Source organism: Budorcas taxicolor, chromosome 7, assembly GCF_023091745.1.
Source record: "Budorcas taxicolor isolate Tak-1 chromosome 7, Takin1.1, whole genome shotgun sequence".
Lineage (NCBI taxonomy): Eukaryota > Metazoa > Chordata > Mammalia > Artiodactyla > Bovidae > Budorcas > Budorcas taxicolor.
In genome coordinates, this window is record NC_068916.1 from 8,333,052 (window position 1) to 8,347,147 (window position 14,096).

General features: G+C 58.5%; 1 protein-coding gene across 2 annotated transcripts in view; it reads left to right on the plus strand.

The window, feature by feature from the left end:
• The window catches only part of CHERP (calcium homeostasis endoplasmic reticulum protein), a 19,276-nt gene continuing 5,180 nt past the window's right edge, over nucleotides 1-14,096 (plus strand). Inside the window, exons 1-10 of one of the 2 annotated variants that reach the window (XM_052643004.1) lie at nucleotides 1-79; nucleotides 382-555; nucleotides 5,118-5,302; nucleotides 6,362-6,499; nucleotides 6,760-6,911; nucleotides 8,507-8,651; nucleotides 8,747-8,836; nucleotides 10,065-10,320; nucleotides 11,361-11,536; nucleotides 13,121-13,556. In XM_052643004.1, the coding sequence (XP_052498964.1) occupies nucleotides 55-79; nucleotides 382-555; nucleotides 5,118-5,302; nucleotides 6,362-6,499; nucleotides 6,760-6,911; nucleotides 8,507-8,651; nucleotides 8,747-8,836; nucleotides 10,065-10,320; nucleotides 11,361-11,536; nucleotides 13,121-13,556 (1,777 nt within the window). In that variant the 5' untranslated portion in view covers nucleotides 1-54. The remainder of the gene's footprint in view (nucleotides 80-381; nucleotides 556-5,117; nucleotides 5,303-6,361; nucleotides 6,500-6,759; nucleotides 6,912-8,506; nucleotides 8,652-8,746; nucleotides 8,837-10,064; nucleotides 10,321-11,360; nucleotides 11,537-13,120; nucleotides 13,557-14,096) is intronic. The other variant, XM_052643005.1, reaches the window with a different exon arrangement.

Sequence of the window (14,096 nt, forward strand, 5' to 3'; positions counted from 1 at the left end):
CGGCCCTGGTGGGCGATCGTGAGGCACCGGAGGACGTTCCCCGCGGCCGGAGCCATGGAGATGCCGCTGCCGCCAGACGGTGAGGCCCAGCCCTGACTCGGGCCCCGTTGATCTCTCCCCGGGATCCCCAGCTGACCCTCCTAGGGTCCCCGGGCCTAGGAAGGGGCGGGGCTCGGCCTCCCGGGTTTGCCCGCGGCCTCTCCCGCGGGTCCTCGCATTCCCGGCGCGCGCTTCTGGCCCCTATCGGGACCCGTACAAGGGCGGCCTCTCCGGGGCCCACCCCTAGGGACCCCGACCGGCGGACGCGGGCTGGGGAACCAGGGCCTCCGGATTTGGGCGGTCCTCGCTGACGCCCCGTGTGGCCTTTTCTCCGTCCTCCAGACCAGGAGCTCCGAAATGTCATCGACAAGCTGGCCCAGTTCGTGGCTCGGAACGGGCCCGAGTTTGAAAAGATGACGATGGAGAAGCAGAAGGACAACCCGAAATTCTCTTTTCTGTTCGGAGGCGAGTTCTACAGTTACTACAAGTGCAAGTTGGCGCTGGAGCAGCAGCAGCGTGAGTCCTCTCCAGCTCTCAGGCCGCCCCCTCTAGCCCTTCCTTTCTCCGATTCCATCTCGGCTCTACCACAAAACGCCTTATTTGGGGTCGCATGCTATTTCTTTGTGAAAAATGGGTTAGTTCGGCATGTATGATCTTTCCCGCTGTTCCTGGAGTCCTGCAGCCCTGAGGCTGCAGGGTCCGAGTGTCATGGAGAACGAGGTTATTGATCTTCCTTCTGGGCTCGGAATCAGGGATTCCTGTTGTTTTGCAAACATGATGACTGATGTCACCGAGTAGAGTGCTTCAGTGTTTTACAGAGAGGAAGTGATAGAAGCCAGGCTGAGTGGGACCCTCCGGACGAATACCGTCCAGCCCTCTTTGCGGGCTCTCTGGGGCGTCCAGCAGGGTTTTTGTGCATTTCTGGTGGTTGCAGTCCAGATCAAAATGAATTGTCCTGTGGACTTTACTACTTGGCAATTGTTTATGTTCACTGGTTTGTGCTTCAGGAACCCAGCCTTGCCCTTAAAGAGTTTAAGATGGAGTTTGTTATCACAGCTAGCCTGTGAATAACAAATATAGACACCAGATAGATAGTCCCTGAGCTCACTTCTGTCTTGTTCAATAGCAAATCCCTAGCTTCTAGATACCGTTGTGTTGCAGATTGCCAAGCAGTTGGACATTGAAAGGTGAATGCTCCCTGGACTACAAGCTCCTTGAGGCCAACCAGACCTTGTTTGGGACATTACTGTGCCTAATAGGTAGCATGTAGTAGGTGTTCTTATGGAAAAAGTACAGTGGCTTGAACAGGCACAGTGTGTTTTGAGAGCCGAGAGAGAAACCAAAGCGTAAGAGATCCAGCATGGCACCTAGATATGTGTAGACAGGAGAAGAGTTTGCTCTGGAGTGGGAAAGTTTCCAAGGGGAAAGTTTGGGTTTTCTTCCTTTGTTCAGGGCTGCTTCTGGTACCTGTTTAGGTTTTCAGTTGTTTTAATATTTATTTAGTTGTGGTTCGTGGGCTCCAGAGCTCAGGAGCTTGGTAGTTGTGTTGTGAGAACTTAAGTTGCCTGCGGCATATGGGATATTAGTTCTTGACTGGGGATTGAACCCACATCCCCTGCATTGGGAGGTTGATTTTTAACCACTGAACCACCAAGGAAGTCTTGCTTGTTTAGGTTAGAGATATGATTAGGGGAGGTCTGTTGCCTGAAATTGTAGGCAAAATGTACCCATTTACCTATGTGTTTCTGGAGCAAACCGTTTCTTAGCCTCAGCCCATCAGATTTGAAACCCCTGGTATAGGCAGTAGGGGACCACTAGAGAGGCTGGAACAGGAAGAGGTGGCTTGGGTTTGTGTGGCCTATGTGGCGGACAGGCTGGGGTGGCATGAATGGAGACCAGGACCAGTGAGGCAGCTGGTGATGCGGTCTGGAGTAAGCCAGTGAGTTGCGTAGAGAAAGTGGGCCTGGGGGCAGCTGGTGATGCGGTCTGGAGTAGGTCAGTGAGTTGAGTAGAGAAAGTGGGTCTGGGGGCAGCGAGGGTTGAGGGGTAAAATGCATGAGCTGAACTGCCAGGTGGATATTGATGTGGGTGACAAAACTGGGCAAGGTAGGACTGCGTTTGGGTTTGGGTGACCATGAGGCGAGAGATGCTTCTCCTTCAAGGGGAGCCCACTCCCACTCTGGAAGGTCAGCAGTAGGAGGTGGCTTGGGACTTGGTGCCATAATGTGGGGAGCTTGGGGTGCTTCTAGCAGGTGAAGATTGGGGCTCAGGGAGTCCATTTTGCAGGTAACAGTATCTCCGTTGCTGTTAAAGTCTGTGACAGAGTTAACCAAGTAGAAATTGAGGAGACAAGAGTGTTCAGACAGAAGATGGAACCTTAGGAGGAGTTGAGGAGTAGTGGGAACAGAAGCTCAGGGTTCCCAAAGCCCAGAGAACGAGTGATTCTTGGAGTGGCCAGAAGTGAGGGTGCAGAGCAGGGAGGGCTAACTTGCAAAGGACTTAGAAATTCGGGAAGCTCTGGGGAAGCTCTAGAAGGGTTCCAGTACTGTGTTCTGGAGCAGGGCTAGCCATTATGCAGCCAGCCTGGAGGTTTGAGAAGACTGAGTTCCGGGACCGCTCAGGAATCACACCCTACAGACTCCTACACCCTACACAACAAACTGGTTTTGGTTTTTTTTTCCAATCTGTTGCAGAAAGTACAGTTTTGCAAAGTACAATAAAAATGTGAACTTTTACGAGAGTTCCTGGTGGTCTAGTGGTTAGGACCTCAGTGCTTTCAGTGCCGGGGCCCGGGTTCAGTCCCTGGACAGGGGGCTAAGATCCCGCAAGTTGCACGGCACAGCCCCCCAAAAATGTAAACCATGAAACATCAAACTGCCTTTCACGGCCAAACACTCCCCTGCTATTTCTGTGCTTGTCTCGGTGTCACCTGGGGCTGGCCCCTTGGACCCCACTTGTATCAGCAGCACTACGGCCATGGGATAGAGAAGAGGAAAGCAGGCAGGACTGGGCGCAGGGAAACCAATTCCCAGGGAGACGGATCAAGGCAGAGTAGTGGCAGTGATGGCCGCGCACAGTGGTGTGTGATCTAGAAGGGTGGCTTGACTGCGTGGGGTGCAAGGGAGAGAGAGGTGCACAAACTTCGCTTCTGGCTTGGGTAAGTGGGCGTGGCTGTGCCAGCCATGGACCAGGAGTGGGGCTTTGGAAGGGGTGGGGCACGGGGCAGGAGGAAACCATACCTGTTTGGGGCATCTGCGGAAAACAGTGGCTGTTTGGTCTAAGGCCTAAAGCCTGAGGAATCCAGGGTGCCACTGGCAGATTTAGGGGTTATAGAGCAGTGGTCCCCAAACTTTATGGCATCAGGGACCAGATTCATGGAAGACAGTGTTTCTACAGACGATGGTGGGGCAGGGGGGACTGGTTTGGGATGATGCAAGTGCCTTATACTTGTACACTTCATTTCTATTATTATTACATTGTGATATATAATGAAATAATTAGACAACTCACCGTAAGTAGATCATCAGGCAATAGATTATTCTCATAAGGAGCTCGCAACCTGGATCCCTCACGTGCGTGGTTCACAGTAGGGTTCATGATCCTGTGAGAATCTGATGCTGCCGCTGATCTGACTGGAGGCGGGGCACAGGCGATAATGGGAACGACGGGGCGCAGCTGTAAATACAGCTGCAGCTTCGCTGGCTCACTGCTCACCTGCTGCTGTGCGGCCGCGTTCCTCGCAGGCCGAGGGCTGGAGGCTCCCTGTCGTGGAGTGCAGATTGGAACTGCAGCCACAGCAATACATCACACTCCCCTGGAGCCTTGCTTAGAGAAGAGAGTCTAGTTCACAGTCCAGGCATCCAGCATGTAAGAGTCGGACAGAGGAAGGGAACGGCCACACCGGCCACATGAGACAAGGAGCCGAGACGGGGCCATCTGACTGAGTGGGGATGGCTGCAGTGGCTTTGGGGGTGGGGTGGGCAGGCAGAGCCCAGGCCTCTGTGGGTTGAGATAAAGGGGAAAAGAGCTGAAGATGAACTTCGGCTGTAAAATTGTTGGATGGGGAGGCACAGGCTGAAGGGGGAGTTTGTAAAGACTGAAGACTCCACCGTGACTAGATGCTAATGGGAGGAGCCAGTAAAGATAGAAAATGAAAGAGAGCAAGGGGACACATTTGCTGAAGCAGCGAGGGCTGCGATCCCGACTGCACGTCGGGGTGATCCCATGGGGTGCAAGGGCCCTGGGAGCAAGGACCGGAAGGCCCACCTCAGACCTAGGCGCCCTGTGCGGGCGCAGGGCAGCACGCTCCACCCCACTGTTCTTTCTTTGGCTGGGCCCCCTGAGGGTGGGACTCAGAAGGGCTCCAGCAGCGTATGGTCCTGGGGAGACCAGATGAGGCCCAAAGGCAGAGGCAGCCGTCTGTCCAGGGACCCTTCCCCAAGTGCTCCCTTCCTGCCTTACCTGGCAAGGTTCGGGGCCTGCACTCGCCCATCCTGTCTCCTGCCGGCAGGACGGGGCGGCCTACACTGCCTCCATCTGGATTAACCCCTGAATGCAGAGGAGTAGAGTCTGGAAGGGCAGGCGAGAGGCCCCGTGTGCAGAGGCCGCCGCGTGTGTCGGGTCGCTGCCGCGCTCCTTCCGCAGGGCCACGGGTGTGTGGCCTTGCTGGTTGGCTCTCCAGAGGCTCGGTAGCTTTGTTACCTGGAAGGGAAGAGTAGACTGGGGGACAGCAGGCGAGGATGCTCGGGGTCAAGAGAGCCCCTTGCGGAGGGACTGTTTGTTCAGGCCCAGGCGAGGGTGGAAGGGGGTGGCTTTGGGCTTCTGGGCTGAAGGACCGCGGACAAGGCCAGATGGTGTTAGCTGGAGAGTGGGGAGATGACCATCCCAAAGGTCTCCTAGGAGAGGGCAAGTGGAAGGGGCCCAGGCCCTGTGAGACGGGGTGAATAGCTGGGACAGGTCGCAGGGGTCCTCTGCTGGGGGGTGAGTATACGGAGGGGAGCTGCCCAGGTGGCTGCCAAGGGGATACCTGGGCCCCCGCCGCCTCCTCACAGGGGCTGCCTCTCCTCCTCTCCTGCCAGTCATCTGCAAGCAGCAGGCCCCGGAGCTGGAACCGGCTGCGACCCTGCCTCCCCTGCCCCAGCCCCCGCTGGCCCCCGCGGCGCCTGTTGCGCCAGCCCAGGGCACCCCGTCCATGGACGAGCTCATCCAGCAGAGCCAGTGGAACCTGCAGCAGCAGGAGCAGCACCTGCTGGCCCTCAGACAGGTACGGGCCCGCTCCTCCCGCCCCGCCACTCCTCCCGAGGGGCGCCTGGCGCTCCCCTCTGTGCCTCGGGCTTCGCGTCTGCGCTGAGGATGGGGCTGTCCCGTTGCCCAGGGCCTGGTGCGGGACAGTCGTTGCTCCTCCAGCGCTGCTGCCACCTGTGTGTGCTTAGCTCAGCCCCTCACGCCGGACCCTGAGGTTGCGTCTCCTCCCAGTGAGCTCATTGCATAGGCTTTGACACACGTGCCCCCATCATGCTGCAGCAGATGCTGACAAGTGAGCCTCACGTAGGAAATGGTGTGACGGAGAACGCCAGATGGCCTCTGGTGCCATTGGCACAGTTCTTGCCAGTTAGGCGGAGGCTCTCGTGAGGTGGACCTTTTTCTCCCAGTCCATCACAGTCTGGTACTTTGGCCAGATACAGTAGGATGAACTGCCGGAAACCCAAGGAGGATAAAAGGACACTGAAATACCAGCCCCGGTTTTATTACTGGAGTTGAGATGCAAGTTGATGTATTGGAAACAAAATACTCCAGAATGTTCACTCTCAGTTTGCACATGGAACTCTTCACAAACCGGGCAGTCTAGCCTCAGCCAGCCCTGGGCGGACTGCTTGTGCCCCCGCCGTGCTGGGTCTCAGCCACGCTTCAGTCTGCCAGTGTAATGGGCAGAAGTCTGGCATTGCGTGTTAATTTTGGACTCCTGGTTGCCAGCGTGATGGCTCTGTGTTTCTTTGACTGGTGTCTGTTTATGTGCGTCCTCCCCGCGCCTTATTCACACCTGCCACTCATTTTTCTTTCTTTTTTTGGTGAGTTCACACGCAGAGGTTCCTTGTTCCTCTGGGCCTTAGGCTTGCCATCTGGCGCCTCTGGCGGGGCATCGTCTCCCGCTGTGTCTTGCCGGGCTTCACCCGCTGTCTACTCTTGTACTGTGGCATGACTCTCCGGTGCTTGTCTCAGGCTTCCGGTGTGAATGCTGGGGGCGGGGCACGGATGGGCCAGCCTGGGCGTGCCTGGGCCGGGGTCCCTCCTCACGCAGTCTCGGCGTCACCTGGCCTTCCAGGAGCAGGTGACAGCAGCCGTGGCCCATGCACTGGAGCAGCAGATGCAGAAGCTCCTGGAGGAGACGCAGCTGGACATGAACGAGTTTGACAACCTGCTGCAGCCCATCATTGATACCTGCACCAAGGATGCCATCTCGGTGAGGATGGGGCAGGGGTGGGGGCATACTCTGGAACCTGGTGCTCCTGATGAGGTGGGGGCTCCCACAGCCTGTCTGGGCTGGGGCTACTCTCGGGCACCCCGTTTCTCCCTCTGCTTTCTGCCTGAGCACTTCCGTGGGCTCTCCCGCCAAGAGAGAGAAGGAAGGTGGGTGGAGATCCCTGGGCGCTCCTAGGCGTCCGCACGCCCTCAGACCTGGGGAAGCCAGCCCCTCTTCACCCGCTGTCCTGGCTGTTGCAGGCCGGGAAGAACTGGATGTTCAGCAACGCCAAGTCCCCGCCGCACTGCGAACTGATGGCGGGCCACCTCCGCAACCGCATCACGGCCGACGGGGCACACTTCGAGCTGCGGCTGCACCTCATCTACTTGATCAACGACGTGCTGCACCACTGGTGAGCGCCCGCCAGCCCCACCGTGCCCCCGCTCCTCCGCCCCCTCCTGGCCGCTGCTCTGCCCGCAGGAGCCCGGCCTGTCCTGGGGCCAGGGATCCCTCTCCTAGAGGGCTGGTCTGAGCCACAAGCCCCCACGGGGAGGACAGCCCCCCACCCCCGTGCCCTCACATACACCCCTTGGCCCCTACTCTGGACCCTGCACCCCCCCCCCCCCCCCCCCCGAGGCCACTGTCCCCTTGTGCCTTGCTTTCAGGGCAACTTCTATGTGTTTTTCAGCGTCTGTTGGCTGCCTTGTTCATACCTGCCACTCATTTTTCTTTCTTCGCTGCTCTACACACACTCCATTGCCCTGAATGCACTCTGCTTCAGGAGTCTTCCCATGGGGCCTCCTGGCTAATCCTGTGTCCCAGCCCAGAGACTTGCCTCCCCTCTCCACCCAGCCATCCTAAGGCCGGGCCAGTATGTACTTCCTCATGGCGTTCCTGGTGTCTTAGGACAAAGGTTAAGTCACGAAACCAATGCCTGAGCCAAAGACAGGTGGAATCTCAAGGGCTAGTGAGGCTAGCCTGTCGCTGTGAAGACTGGCTGCCACATTTGACCTTGAACTTGACCGGCTGAAGGGACAGCTCCCATGAGGGCAGTAGGCGCAGACCCAGCTCTTGCCCACTTCCGCCCGCATGCAGCTGGCCCGCCACTCCCTGCTTCCTGGGCCACGTGGGCAGTTCCGCTTCCACTTCACGCTCCCTGCCTCACCTTCCCTTATTTCTCTGCCGCTGGGAAACTAGCAGCTGCTCGGAACCTTGTGTGCCCTTCTGAACCGCCAGCCGCTCCACGGACTCAGGGCAGCTCGGCAGAGACAGCCCTGTTTCTGGCACTTCTGCAGCCATGCCCCTCCTGAGCCCTGCTGGGAAGCCCAGTGCCGCCGGCCCTGTCCTCCTGCCTGGACTGCCCTCCCCCATCCTCGGGCCCTTGCTGCTGTCTCTGGGCTCGCCTCTGGGAGGGGCTCCAGCTGCCCCCCTTCTTTCCCAGGCTCTGATACCTCATTGTACAGCCTGGGGAGTCCCCATACTCACTCATGCGCAGAGTGTACCCGCAGCCGCCCCTCACCTGCGCCCTGCCCCCACTGAAAGGCCACCTCGTCCTGCAGACCTGATTCCTAGGCCCCCTGACAGCCCACGTGCTCCCTCGTGGAAGGTGGGGTCCCAGCCCAGATTGCCTTGTGCAGAGAGGGTGGCTGTGCTGAGCAAAGCTTCAGGGCCTAGGCCCCACACCCACAGCAGCACCAGCCCAGCCCTTGTGGGCGACAGGGCCTCTCAGCAGCCCACGTCTGGCAGTCCTCAGGCCACGCTGGGAGGGCAGGGTCGTGGTGCTGATGAGGGGGCCGGGAGGACAGGCTGTGCTCTGAGAGCCCCTGGGCTGTGTTCTCTCCCACTGCCATCTGTCCGTCTGTCCCTCGGGCCCGGGTGCCAGCATGGCTCTCGTGGGGGGCCCAGCCCTTGTCCCGGCCGGGTTGGGGGCCCGTTTCCCCGAGAAGGCAGAGGGGGCTGTGGCCGGAGCCGCAGTGGTAACGGGCGCGTGGCTGGGTCCCGCCCCAGGGCCCTGACGCGCGGAAGGTCTCTCCCTCACAGCCAGCGCAAGCAGGCCCGGGAGCTGCTGGCCGCCCTGCAGAAGGTCGTGGTGCCCATCTACTGTACCAGCTTCCTGGCCGTGGAGGAGGACAAGCAGCAGAAGATCGCCCGGGTACGCGGGGCAGCCGGGCGGGGTGGGGCGGGGACAGGGGCTGGGGGCGTGTGGGCTCGTCTCCCCTGACAAGCCTCTCCCTTCTCCACGTCCAGCTCCTACAGCTCTGGGAGAAGAACGGCTACTTCGACGACTCCATCATCCAGCAGTTACAGAGCCCGGCCCTGGGGCTCGGCCAGTACCAGGTGTGCACTGCTCCCTGAGGTTGGGGGGCTGGGTGGTGCCCTCGGGGTCCTGGTAGCAGCTTCCAAACCCAACTCCCAGGGGTGCCCTGGTGTGGTGGTGAGCGATGGGAGGCAGGTCTGAGGAGCAGCACTGGGGCCCACCCCCTCCGCAGCAGCCAGTGAGCTCCCCCTGAGGGAGCCCGCCAGGGTGTCTCCTGGTGTGCCATGACCAGGCTACCTGGCATAGGCCCTGCTTTCGGGGGTGTCTTTGGCCCGCCTGCCCTGGTCCTCCAGGCATGATATGAACGTACGGAAAACCTTGAATAATCTAGGCTGAATGGTCATCATGTTGGGCACAGGGTCCCCTGTGTGCTTCTCAGAGGGGGCATCTGCTTAGAGGACAGGGTCACAGGGCAGGGAGAGGAGGGCCAGATCTCCTTGGTTCCCTCTGCCGTGGCTCTGGCATTGCCACCCCAGTGAGAGCTGTCTGGATAAAAGACACCGCTCACACCCCTGATTGTCTGCCGTGAGGTGTCGTCTTCCTGCACATCAAGAAGTGTCGGAAGCCACGTGTTGACTGTTCCCCCTGTGATGCTCCTGACCGCCACCCTCCCTACAGGGGAGACGCTTTTGTGCCCAGAGAGGCAAACGACGAAAGTGCATCTCAGACTTCTAAAAAATTTTATCCACTATTTTTTGTTGCTGAATAAGAACGGTCTCACATCACCATACCACAGTGATACTCCCTGCTTTTCTCTTCTTGAGTTGGTGGCAATAGCTCATGGTTACTAAGCCGCTCTGGTCCTGTTCACTGTATTATTTCCTAGTCCCCAGAGGTAGGTTCTGTTACTGTCCCATTTTACAGATGAAGAAATCGAGGCCCCCAGGGAGGTAGTGACTCGTTCAAAGCCATATAGCCTGTGAGCCCATCCTAGGATGTGTGTCAGTGGTGGCATTTTAATGTGTGTGTGTCAGCCTAGGGCATGGCCGTTCTCGTACATTCCCTTTGTGAGGGAATTTTAAGCTACTACAGCACTGATCGTTACCACATTTGGCTAGATTGAGATGCTCTGTGCTTGTCAAGCCTGAGTTGATTATTTTACATGACAGTCCCACGTCAGCCTTGGATCCCTGGACCTTGCTGCCCACAGCGTCGCCCCAGCCTTCTGGGTGCTGTCCCTATGCTGCTCCAGAGGGTCTCGGACCTTGAGTCCCACATGCTGAGTGCTGGCTCCATGCTCTCCCCCAGGCGACCCTCATCACTGAATACTCCTCAGTGGTCCAGCCAGTGCAGCTGGCCTTCCAGCAGCAAATCCAGACCCTCAAGACCCAGCACGAGGAGTTTGTCAACAGCCTGACCCAGCAGCAGCAGCAGCAGCAGCAGCAGCAGCAGCAGCAGATCCAGATGCCGCAAATGGAGGCTGATGTCAAGGCCACGCCCCCGCCACCTGCCCCGCCCCCAGCCCCCACACCCGCCCCGGCCATCCCGCCAACCACCCAGCCTGGTACGTGGCATCCTCAGCACCCACCCGCCGGAGGCAGCCTCCAGAAAGCAGTCTTCTCCCCCCAGGAAGGGCTCGGGTTCTGTAGTCTCAGGCCCAATCCTAGGATCAGATTCTAATCTACTTAAAAGCACTAGGCAGATGATTTCACGGTTAAATGCAACCCAGCCCTTACACCTGAGACAGTTGTATACAAACCATCCCAGAGAATGGAGAGGAAGGCTCTCTTAAGTCATTTTCTAGGCCAGGATAACTTACACAAGATCCACGTGAACAGGGAAAGAAATTTTTTTAAAAGATGTCAAGTACCTAAGAGAACCGATGGAGTAGGATTATTAAAGTCTAGGAAGATCTGGGTCTATTGCGATAATAATTTAGAAAAATGTTAATCCACTGTCACTTCTGAGCGGAGATGGAGCAACAGTAAATAAAGTCTCAGCAAGTGAAGTCTGGCCAAGGATTTAAAAGGTACATCATGATCAAATAGGGTATGTTTTAGGAATATGTAAGGGTGGTTTAATACTAGAAGATCGAGACGTCCCTGATGGTCCAGTGCCTAAGACTCCGTGCTCCCGATGCGGGGGCTTGAGTTCCATCCCTGGTCAGGGAACTAGATCCCACATGCTGCGACTAAAACCCGGCACAGCTAAATAAATACAAAATCTTTTTTTTTTTTTTTAATACTAGAAAATCTAACAGAATGACAATTGGGAAGAAATGATTTTTCAGCTAGATGCAGTAAGTGTATTTAGTAAAATGATGATAAAAATTTTTGAGTAAGCTAAAGTCAACATGGTATAGCAGTCAATAAGTAGGATACTTACTGTCGAGCTTTCGAAGAAGAGAGGTGCGTATCCCGAACAAGTCTTCTCCTATCTGTGCTGCCTTCCCCGAGGCAGTGGCAGTTTTCCATGGGGTCAAAAACCAGGGGTTTTTTGGGCAGTAAAGCCCAGCTTGGCTAGGCCCTGGGTGCTTGCTGAAGATCATTTCGGGGGGTGCTTCCTGCCGCCCCCTTCTCTGACTGCTCTTTTGTCTGGTTCTAGATGACAGCAAGCCTCCCATCCAGATGCCCGGGTCTTCCGAGTACGACGCCTCAGGAGGGGTTCAGGACCCTGCCGCCAGCGGCCCCCGTGGCCCTGGGCCCCATGACCAGATCCCACCTAACAAGCCCCCATGGTTCGACCAGCCCCACCCCGTTGCTCCTTGGGGCCAACAGCAGGTATCTCTTAGAACTTGCTGCTGGGGTAGGTGGATGGCAGGCAGGTGGGTGCTGGCCCCTGTGTGGGTTCATGGGCCTTTAATGGATTCTGCAGCAGGGCACGGGGTGGCGGGGGCGGCCAGAGGGTGGTCCTCTTCCCAAGGTGTGGGGACAGAGCTGGGGAGGAAAGCGAGGCCTTTGCATCCTTCCTGGGCGCTTGGGTTGCCTGGGCTTCTCAGTCACACAGGCCGCGCGTTCACGTGAATGCTCGGAAGGTTCACCGTGTTGAGCATAGTGCAGTGATGTGCTTCCTTCCCTTTTTAACTGGTTCGGCCAGCAGTGTCAACATCTCATCACCTTAGAAAGAACCTGGTGCTTAGAAAGGGAAGGGAAGTGAAAAGTGTTCAGCCGCCAGCGTTTTCTGGGACTGGGACGTTGGTCCGTCTCTCCCTCCAGGTTCCCTGGAGTCAGACTCATAGGCCGGGGCGGGTGCGCTTCGTCCAGCAGAGCATGACTGGCAAGCAGCCCACAGTTTGCTGTCCAGGTCCAGCTCTGGGCATCCACTTGCCTGTGGGCCAGCCATGCTGGGTGTGGCCCTCCCTTGTGATCCTGTATGGAGCGGGGGGTGTGTAAGGGAGATGGCTCTGGGCTGACTAGTAAGGGATCATGGCTGTGATTTGCCCCCCTTCCCCCAGCCCACCCTCAGCTTCACAAAGGATTGGGTATCCGCACAAAGCGGCCCCCATCGGTAGGTGCCTGCGATGACAGCCAGGTCGTGGGGACCCTCTCATGTGGGGGTGCTTCTGCCCATTTGGTTGATGCAGAAACAAATGTGCCTCAGGTCTCCTGGCTCAGTCTTTCTGTGGACCAGCAGGTTAGGCTCACAACAGTGGGGTTCCCTCACTGAGGGCCAGCAGTGTGCCTACCGTCCACCTCGGCCTGGCCCGCCCGTGTGGTGTCTTATACGTTTTGAAATAGTTGTTATGTTGAAAATCTGGCTTTGGGGCTTCTCTCAGACCTGAAGGCGTGGTGGCCTGGGCCGGCCTCCCAGCCCCGCTCCTGGAGCTGCGGTCTCAGCCCGAGCTGAGCCTGGGCTGCAGTCCCAGCTCGGTGAGTGTTGACAGCGGCAGCTGGGCAGGTAAGACAGTTCCTGGAGGCAGAGCAGACGCTGACACAGGACGAGAGAGCCACGTCGAGGACAGGCGCGGCAGAAGGGGGGACAGGCAGGCAGGGTGTGGTCAGGGCAGGGGTTGGCCACGGGCCCTGTGGCTCAGCCTGCACCCCCGGGGAGCACTGGAGAAGCACCCCTGCCCTGTGCCGCTGAGGGGCTCACGGACGGGTGTTCGTCCCATGGCTCCTGTCAGGCACGAGGTTGGGGTGCTCCCCGGCCCCAATGTGGGTGCAGCATTTGAGATTCTGGGCCCGGGGTGCCGGCAGGCACCTCACATCCTCCGCCCGGGTCAGAGTGACGTGAAAGCGGCCGTGCCCAGCTGGACTGTAGGCCTGTAGCTCAGGTGCTGGGCTCACGGCTACCCACCTTGCGGCCGGACACCAGTGTGCGTACTCGGCACAGGCCGGGACTCACCTCTGCTCTTTGCCTTGCAGCCTCCTGAGCAGCCCCCCTACCCACACCACCAGGGCGGGCCGCCCCACTGCCCACCCTGGAACAACAGCCACGAGGGCATGTGGGGCGAGCAGCGCGGGGACCCCGGCTGGAACGGCCAGCGTGACGCCCCCTGGAACAGCCAACCTGATCCCAACTGGAACAGCCAGTTCGAGGGCCCCTGGAACAGCCAGCACGAGCAGCCGCCCTGGGGCGGGGGCCAGCGCGAGCCGCCCTTCCGTATGCAGCGGCCGCCGCACTTCCGCGGGCCCTTCCCGCCCCACCAGCAGCACCCGCAGTTCAACCAGCCGCCGCACCCCCACAACTTCAACCGCTTCCCGCCCCGCTTCATGCAGGACGACTTCCCCCCACGACACCCCTTTGAGCGGCCGCCCTACCCTCACCGCTTCGACTACCCTCAGGGGGACTTTCAAGCGGGTGAGTGTGTGAGTGTGAGATCACCCTTGAGGGGCGGGGTCCTCCCTGGGGCCAGTGGACACATCCTCAGTTGTCGCAAGATCCTGAGGCCAGCTCACTCACCAGCCTGCCCTGTGACCTGGCATGCCCTGAGCCAGGGTGGCGGGCGGGAGGGGTCAAGGGTGACAGAGAAGCCCAGCCCAGGCCTGGAAGCAGGGGGCAGGTGGGGGCACCTCCTACACGTGGGCTGGCTGCTTCTGTGTTTCCTTAAAAAATTTCGTTTCTACTCTGCTTCTGCCTGGATTTTCAGATCCATTCTTGACTATAAATTGAGCTGGGGAACCAGTAGGTTTATTGCTTACGTGAAGTGTTCTAGGGCTGCTGTAACAGGGCCAGGGGCTGGGTGCCTCCCACAGCAAGGAGTTCTCCACAGTTAGTTCTGGAGGCTGGAGGTCTGAGATCAGGGTGTCAGCTGGCTTGGTGTCTCCTGGGGCCTCTCCTGGTGGCCCGTAGGTGGCCGGCCTCTCCCTGCGTCTCCTCTGTGTGTTAGTCTCCTCATCT